The 9,459-nt window shown below is 32.6% G+C and overlaps 1 protein-coding gene across 1 annotated transcript; it reads left to right on the top strand.

The window, feature by feature from the left end:
- The first annotated feature begins 779 nt into the window (after positions 1–779).
- On the top strand, positions 780–2,388 carry LOC127104643 (uncharacterized). The gene is made up of 3 exons (XM_051041823.1): positions 780–972; positions 1,161–1,271; positions 1,355–2,388. Exons 1-3 carry the CDS (start codon positions 780–782, stop codon positions 2,386–2,388), a joined length of 1,338 nt encoding a protein of 445 aa, XP_050897780.1.
- The last annotated feature ends 7,071 nt before the right edge of the window (positions 2,389–9,459 follow it).

Here is a 9,459-nt window from a genome sequence, read left to right on the forward strand (position 1 = left end):
ATTACTATTTTGGGAAACTTTTCGTCTGACCTCCAATTCCTCAATGATGATGTTTGACATGTTATATGAGGCTTGTATGGACATGAATGAGACCTTTCCAACCATCTCACACCTTCAAATCCCTGATTAAATGCACAGTTGACCACAGTTGACTTTGTTAGGGTTTTGGTTGACCGAGCCATGTTCTGATGACTTTCAAGCCTTTTTCTCTTGAGATCTTGATACCAAATGATACCATAACTCATATGAATCTATTATGAATAATCATGGTGCCCAAATTCTTCAAGAATGGCCACCATCTATTGCTCAATGACTTGCTTGACTGATTGACTGTTGATTGCTTCAACTGCAAGAAACAAGGTTAGATGACAATATTTTTGTACTTTTGGTTAGTAAAAAAATGAAAAGCAATGATATACAAATGCAAAACATGCTTGGTGATCAAGAACCACACTCACAAGATAACCCACCCACTAGGAGGGAAGCAAAGGTGTACAATGATCCTTGAGGCGATGATATGATATGCTATGATGCCATGAGGGATCTTAGGGCAAAAATTGGGGTCTTACATCCATCACTCACCAAAAGGATACGCTAAAGCACTCTGGGAGAAAAAATTAAGAAATGTTTTTTTTGTTAAAATTCTCCCTCCAAATTCTTATGCCTCTTCATTAATTTTTTTTTTTCAAATTTCCCTCTAAATATTTCATTGTACTTCTTTTTTTTATTATTCATTTTCTATAAATTTAGACTAACCCACTATGTATTATGATATTAAAATGACTTTAAATCACATTGACCTCAATATTATTCCAATGGAAGAGGAAGAATATGTTCATCAACAAAATGCAAATATAGTGCCTAATCTACCCGATTTAAATATCAATATTGGAGAAAGTATTAATCTTAACATCATTCCAAATATGCACATATCTCAGATATCTTTTGAAGAAGATACTCAGGACCCCATTGGTAAGTAACAAAATTATCACGCTCTTTATACCTTATTTGTTTGTTTCTTCATGACCCTTAAAAAAAATCTCTAGAATTTAATTGGTTTATTTTTTCCTTACTTATCATGCGAGTTTTGTGTGTTTTTTTACCCTTTTCATTTTTTTCTAATGGTATATGGGTTTTCTATTTTCTCTGTGTTATTATAGAAAACAACAACCTACAAAATGTTGATGATGATGATGTGGAAAACAACAACGTACAAAATGAAGAAAATGATGTGGAAAATAACATTCATGTCAACATTGAATCTGAATTTGGTATCATAATTTCTCTTTTAATATTTTTAAATTTATTCTTTTTAGTCAATGTAATTAATATGTTAGTTTTCTTATATGTACAGATTCAGAAGTAATCACACAGAGAAGGATGTTGTCGAATTCTGAGAGAAGGATTATATATGAGGCTTTATTAGAGAAAAGTGTTGATGGAAAATTAAAAAAAGGGGTGACCAAATTAGTGTCTTCTCTATTTTCAGTTAATATACGCATAGTACAACGTATTTGGAAACTTGCTGAGAACAGAGGAGTGCATGCTGATGTGACTCATAAAAAGGTAGAAAATTATGGACGCAAAAGAGTCCATATAGACCTTAATCTAGTGCGTGACATTCCCTTAAAGCAAAGAACCTCTATTCGGTCTCTTTCTCACGCATTAGAAGTAAGTACAAGCACATTGGGAAGATCTTTAAAGTTGAGAGAAATAAGAAGACATTCAAATGCTATCAAACCTTATTTAACAGAAGAAAATAAGAGAGCTAGATTACAGTTTTGCATTGATATACTAGATAGTGATAGCATACATAATAATGATCTCAGTTTTAAAGGAATGTATAACATTGTTCACATTGACGAAAAATGGTTTTATATGAAAGAAAAGTCAAGAAATTTTTATTTGGTACAGGATGAAGAAGATCTCATTCGTACTTGTAAAAGTAAAAAATTTATACCAAAAGTTATGTTTCTAGTTGCCATAGCTAGGCCAAGATTTAATTTGCAACAAAATGTAACATTCAGCGGATTAATTGGTGTATATCCTTTTGTCATTCAAGAACCCGCTAGAAGATCTAGTGTAAATAGACCTGCAGGTACACTTGAGACCAAAGCAATGACGTCAATTACTAAAGATGTTATGAGAACATTTTTGATTCAGAAAGTGTTACCCGCTATTAAAGAAAAATGGCCAAGAGAAGAAATCGGTCATCCGATATTCATTCAGCAAGATAACGCAAGAACACACCTTCATTGTGAAGATGAAGAATTTCGTCTAGCAGCCACACAAGATGGATTTGACATTCGATTAATGTGTCAACCTCCAAATTCACCTGATTTAAATGTTTTAGATCTTAGTTTTTTCAGTTCAATACAAGCCTTATAACATAGAGAGTCTCCTAATTCTATTGATGAACTTGTGACTGCAGTTGATAAGTCTTTTCAAGAATTTGAAGTTACCAAATCAAATCATATATTTTTAACACTTCAATCATGTATGATTGAAATTATGAAAGCAAGAGGTTCCCACAACTATAAAATCCCACATATGAAGAAAAAAATGTTGGAAGCTAGAAATCAATTGCCAACACGGTTAAAATGTGGTAACCAATTGGTGCGAGATGTTATGGGATATTTAGATATTGTTGCTGATGATTAACCATTTTAAAATTTCTCTATTTGTAATGGTTTATTCAAAAAAAAGTAAGTAAATGGTTATGTTCATTCCTTATAAAATTGCTTTATAATGGGATATTTTAAACCAAATAGTAAATTATTACGTACTTCTAATTCACTTGATTAACTAAAACAATGGAATAAAGACTTACAGAAATGTAACTATAGTAAATAAGGATTTTAAAAATCTCTTCAAATGAAAATAATCATTTCAAATCAAAGATAATTATAACACTATTAAATTTTAATAAAAATTTTGAAAGATAAATCTTGCGTAACTTCTTCCATTCTTCTTTGCGTTCTGCTTCATCTGGAGTTTCATCTTCCTCGTCTGAAAATTTGTTTAAATATATCAATCCATTATCCGAAAGGATATTTAAATCAATGAGATCTTCTTCGTCTTGTTCATCCTCGGAGTCTTGTATGATTTCTTGTAAAATTAGATCTTCATCATTTTCTTTATCGGTAACCTTATCAGAAACTATAGAATCTTCTACTATTTCTATCGATGGATTTTTGGGATATTCCATTGCCAATTTTTTTAAGGATTTTTTGTTATGATAGGAAGAAGGATTAAAAAATGCACAATATATAAAACTTGAGAATTCACGTTTAGGAGAGATATTTCTGAGTTTTAATTGGGAGTTAGTATATTCTTAAGAGAGAGGAATTTTGAAAAAATCACAAATTAATACAGAGTTTTATGAGAGGAAGACTTTTTCTATAAAAAGTTGGACTAATGCATTGAAAAACAATATTCATTATGTCACTCTGCATTGGAATACAAGGTTCACTGAATTATGAAAATTATAGAAAAAAGAGATGAATTATGGGTATTTTAGGAAGAGAAAAATTAATTCTACATAGAAATTACAAAACGACTTATATTTTGGCACAAATTTTTTTTCCAAAACGACATGTAATTAAAAACGGAGGGAGTACACACTAAAAAAATATTGCACCATCACTAAGTACAAATTAAAGTCATAAGCACACCTTGTGTGTGCTTATAAAGTTTGACCTAGACATTTCAACAACAACAAAAATTGTTTTAGACAAATTTATAAATATAATTAAATAATATAAAACTAATAATCTAAAAAAAATACTCTTTCCATCTTATGAGGTGCACCTCACACCTCTGAAAATTCGAAAATATTATTTTTGTGTTTGAAGATATCTCTTCTGACGCACTTAAAATCACACAAACCCTTATAATATTTTAGTCATCTTATTTTGAACAAAATTTAGTCTGGAGATGCATCTCTGAATATTATTAGGGGTGTATTCGGAGATACGTCTCTGTAACACCCCTTATACTCACTTATGCTATTTTTATTCACTGAGTTGATTTATTTAACAACTCAGTGATGATTTCAGAGATGCGTATCCAAAAATATCAAGCGAAAAATTGAATAAAACATCATCTTACATGTTCTTCTTCCTTATGATCAAAGTCTACTTCAGACTCAAAACCCTTAAAAAAATTATTATATTCTCAATCAACTTTTCAACACCAAACATCATTCTTATATTTTATCACATCGAAGGGAGGAAAAGAATCTGAAATTTAAGTAAAGTTCATTCATTCCATCCATCATTCCTTGTATTAATATGTTTTTCAGCTTAAAAAAAGAACAATCTGGATATGCATCTTCGGACTAAGGTCCATGTGCTCCAGAGATGCATCTCTGAATATGCATCTCCAGACTAAGGTTCACGTGCTCCGGAGATGCATCTCCAGATTTGCCTGATATTTTGAGTTTTCAATATGTTTTTCTACTATGATTGATGTTAGATATCATGCACTCGGATAAGTTTCTCAAAACTACTATGATGATGGATGTTAAATCGAACGAATTGAAGAATGATGTCAATCTGGATAATGTTAAATTGGGTGCTAGATCGGTTGTTGTCGAGCTAGATGTTCGCGAACAATTTACAAATAAACAAGCGTTTATTGTTTGTGAACATATGTTACAATTGGTCTGTATGGAGGCCAGGAAATTGGTGTTTGGTGTTGTAATCGGAAGGTCTGGCAATGGTTTTGATATAAGACAAGCATTTGCAACAATGAGATGCAAAATAAGTGGCTACCAACCAACGATTAGGAAATTGAAACGTGATGACACCAGATCGGAAAAATGTGAGTGTTCGTTTAAATTGTGTGGATATCGTAAGGCGAATGATATATGGAAATTTAATTTCTGGTTACATAATCATGCCTTGAGTGACAACCTAGTCGGTCATCCCATTGTATGTCGCCTTATTCTGGATGAGATGGAACTTGTTTCAGACATGACATTAAACATGATGGTCTGACACCATTTAAAAAAAGGATCACCTTTCCTAAAATGGGACATCTTATAGCAAGTGTTTATGATAGGGTGCGTATTAATCTAACAAGATATGGTTTCTTGGAAATATTTTTTCCACTTCAGAGTAGGTCATCTCAAAATCCATTTGAGCGCATCATGTGTATTAGATGGCTTTCAAAAACACAATATTTTTTCATGTTTATTTGAAATCGGAATGTCTTATACCAAAGACATCACCATAATGTACGGTACATTTCACAAAATATGTTGAAACTTAGCTATATCACTTTCTAGAAAGGATGGAAGAGTTCACCAAGTTGAGTGACAATGAAAGAGAACCAAATAAGAAAAGGTCAAAGAAGGATTCACCAATATATTTAGGCAGTGACAAGTGTTCTGATACATTTTAGTTTTTATCTAACAATGTAACTCGTTTTTTATATGTAATGTTTTCAATATCGTAATCTCGATACATTTTGAGACGTACGTAATGTATACTCTACTTTAACATTATAGAATTTTGGGGTGATTTTTGGACAAATTTTAGGTTGCAAAAAATATATTGGTTGTGCATAATATACTTGTTATGTATGAGCCTCTGGATGAGTCTGGATATACATCTCTGAACACACTTCATTTTAATTATAAAACAACAAAACAAAGCATTTTACTAATGTGCATCTCCGTAAACACCCTTATTTCATAAAAAAAAAGTTGTGTCCGAATATGTATATTAGAAATATGCCCTGATGAAAGGATTGTTTTTTTAAGATCCAAATTGATCTAAAACTTGTATAAATAATAAGGGTATGTTATTCCATGTTCTTTACAAAAACACAATAAACCAGAATGAATACATATCCTCATCTTGCTTTTGTGTATTTCAATGGCGCAAAACCCCCCTTTCAATTTAGGGTCTACGAGGACATACATCTCGTCGATCTGAAATTCAAATTGAATACTCTCCTACAACATCCAGAAAATCGAAGAATTGTCAAGCTTGAGTATCTTTCACCCTTGATTGACGATGAAGGAAAGATATGGTTCACCAAACTTAAACTGAAGACAGACAAGAAATTAAGGGTTATATGGAGTACATTTTATTGTTACTCAATAAATGGTCTGATTAAAATGGATGCAACGATTGCAAGATCGACCGAAGGTATTTTAAAGATGTTGCAACGTTCTGAACCACCCATTTGTAATAAAATGTAATGCTAAATTTATGTTAACAATTATCTATGAAATGTTAAGTATTTGAATGTTTATTTATGTTGTTTTTCCAATATGTGCAATAGTTTTTGGTTTTGACCTAACAAAGCATATTCCAGAGATGCATCTCCGAAAAACTCATTGAATATTGCATTAAGGGTGGTTACGGAGATGCATCTCCAGACTCACCCTATTGTTTATAGGGAGATACATATCTCGACTAAATTTTAACAAAATAAGGATTGACAAGTGTGTAAAAAGGATGCGTCTGAATATGCATCTTCGGATGCTATGAGCCTTTTTGAATTTTCACAGTGGTGAAGAAGCACTCCATGGGATTTAAAAAACAACCATCTAATTTGGCTAAGGCCCGTCCAAAATAAACTATACACCTAGGCTTTGTTTGGGAGTTTGGAGGAAAGGGGAAGGGAGGGCTTCGAAAAATAACTTTTTTTAAATATAGAAAAATATTTAACTTTTTTGAAAAAAAAGATTTTATTTAGAATGATAAAATAATACTTATCATTAATACATTTTTAATTTTTGAAATATTATAACAACAAAAATTATATTTGAACAATTTTTCTAAGCCCTTCAAAATCCTCCAAAAAAAAATCTCCTCTAATACAAATTTTGAGGTCCCCCAAATTAGGGATTTTTTTATGAATAAAAACAAACCTTCAAAAACCCTTCCAACCAAAAGCCTTCTATTCTTTTCACTCAATTCTTTCTATTTTTCAATGCGGGTGCTCTTTCCACCCTTATGTATGCATCCTACACCCTTGGAAACCCGAAAATACCCTTCATGAATCCGGATATGCATCTCCGAACGCATCCATAATCATACTAAACTTCATTTTTCTAAGATCCACACAATTTTGTAAAAGAAAATATGGTTTGGATTTGCATCTCTCTATGCTATTTAGGTGTGTTCAGAGATGCATCTCTGAAATACCCCATGTACTCATTTATGGTGTTGTATTTCACTAAGTTGATTTAATAAACAATTTGATGATTTTTCGGAGATGCATCTCCAGAAATGTCAAGTGGAAAATTGGATAAAACATCATCTTGCATGATCTTCTTCTTCATGCTTGAAACTATATTTCCTTCTAAAAACCCTTTACAAAGTTTCCTTCATTCTCAATCAACTTCTCAACACCAAAACATCATTCTTGTATTTCATCACTTCAAAGGGAGCAAAACAAGATGAAATTGCATTAATCTGATTCTTGAGCTGAAAATGATTGTTGAATCTGGATATACATCTCTAGACGAAGTTTGGTGTGGTACGGATATACATATACGAATTTCCCTAATAGTTTGAGTTTACACATTGTTTTTCTGTTGTTAGTGGTATTAGATATGGTGCACACTGATATATTTCGCAAAGCTATCATGAGTGTGAATGTTAAACCGATCAAAGTGAAGCATGATGTTAAACCAGATGAAGTGAATGATGATGTTAAATCGAATGAAGTGAATGATGATGTTAAACCGAATGAAGTGAATGATGATGTTAATCCAGATGCTCGACCGGTTGTTGTCGAGGTAGATGTCCGTGTACAATTTACAAATAAATAAGAGTTTATTATTCGTAAACATACTACATGGGTTTGCATGGAGTCTGGGAAATTGGGGTTTGGCATTGTAATAGGAAGATTCGACAATGATTTGGATAGAAGACAAGCATTTGTAACAATGAGATGCAAAAGAAGTGGCACGTACCAACCACGGATTAGGAAGTTGAAACAAGATGACACGGGATCGAGGAAATGTGAGTGTCTGTTTAAACTTTGTGGATACCTTATGATGGATGAGACATGGAAATTTAATGTGATTTCTGGTACATATAAGCATGCCTTGACTGACAAGCTAGTCGATCATCCCATTGTGTGTCTCCTTGTTTCGAACATGACATTAAACATGGTGGCGCCGAAAAGCATACTCGCATTTTTGAAACGGAAAATACCTCTAAATGTTTCAAATATCAAGCAAATATACAATGTACATGCTCGAAACAACGAGGTGGTCAGATGACCAAGATCAGAGATGCAACAACTATTGAAGCTTTTGGAAGATGACCATTATGTTTCTAGGTATACAGTTTGTGAGGATAAAGTTATCGTTCGAGATACATTTTGGAGTCATCCCGATTCCATCAAGTGTTTCAACATATTTCCCACCGTGTTCATTGATTCAACCTACAAAACAAACAAGTATAGACGTCCACTATTGAAAATTGTTTGTGTTACTTCTACATATATGAGTTTTTTAGTCCATTTTGCATTTTTAGAATCTGAAAAATAGGACAATGTTACATGGGCTTTAAAAATGTGCAAGACTATGTTAAAGGACCAAGAAAACATGCAATGAGACATAATCATCGATCGTGACACCGCACTGATGAGTTTCGTTGCAACGGTGTTTTCTACGTCGTTTGCATTACTTTGTAAGTATCACATAACCAAAAGTAAAACATGTGGTTAGCAAGAAACAAGTCATAAGTGAAGATGGAAAGATTGTCAAACCTCGTGTGGTGGTGAAAATTTTAATAGATGCATGGAATTCTATAATAAATTCTTTCACAGGAGAATTATATGTCGAATCTCTTCTATATTTCAGGAGTGAGTTCGCGATATATCCAAATTTGCTAAAATATATTTAGGGCACTATTTTGGATCAGGTTAAAGAGAATATTGTTTATGCATGGACCGATCAGGTTTGATACTTTGGCAATACAACAACTAACATAGTTGAATCTTCACATGCTAGACTGAATAATTGGTTGGGAAACAGGAAAGGTGATTTTTGTCGAGATTGGGACGTCGTTAACCAAATGCTCCAAAACCAACACAATGAGATACATACATCTTTTGGTCGGAGCATTATTGTGTTACCCCAATTCAAAGACGGTATCTTTTATTCAAAGTTGGCTGGCAACATATCTCGGACTAAGGATGTAATCGGTTCGGTTTGGACTGGTTTTTGATCAAAAAAAGGTATGAACAAATGATATTTTCATCGATTTGGTTTGGTTCAATTTTTAATATTTTTTTAAAATGAAACCGAACCAAACTAACAGGTTTGGTTCGATTTGGTTTGGTTAGATTGATCGGTTTAAAAAAATCAAACATTATATTTGTAGTTTATGGGTTATAAGCTAGTGTTGTAGCAAACTCTTTTGAAGTCGAAGAGCTAGTGTAGATGTCGAAATATATTAGCTTGTTGTTTAAGTTAGCATGTCGAAT

Source organism: Lathyrus oleraceus, chromosome 1 (genome assembly GCF_024323335.1).
Source record: "Lathyrus oleraceus cultivar Zhongwan6 chromosome 1, CAAS_Psat_ZW6_1.0, whole genome shotgun sequence".
NCBI classification, from domain to species: domain Eukaryota; kingdom Viridiplantae; phylum Streptophyta; class Magnoliopsida; order Fabales; family Fabaceae; genus Lathyrus; species Lathyrus oleraceus.

What these genes read in the sequence shown, in the direction of transcription:
- LOC127104643 (XM_051041823.1), top strand. Translation starts at nt 780, where the DNA reads ATGACTTTAAATCACATTGACCTCAATATTATTCCAATGGAAGAGGAA. An exon ending in AGATACTCAGGACCCCATTG is followed by an intron (nt 973 to 1,160) that starts GTAAGTAACAAA and finishes GTGTTATTATAG; the next exon opens with AAAACAACAACCTACAAAAT. An exon ending in CAACATTGAATCTGAATTTG is followed by an intron (nt 1,272 to 1,354) that starts GTATCATAATTT and finishes TTATATGTACAG; the next exon opens with ATTCAGAAGTAATCACACAG.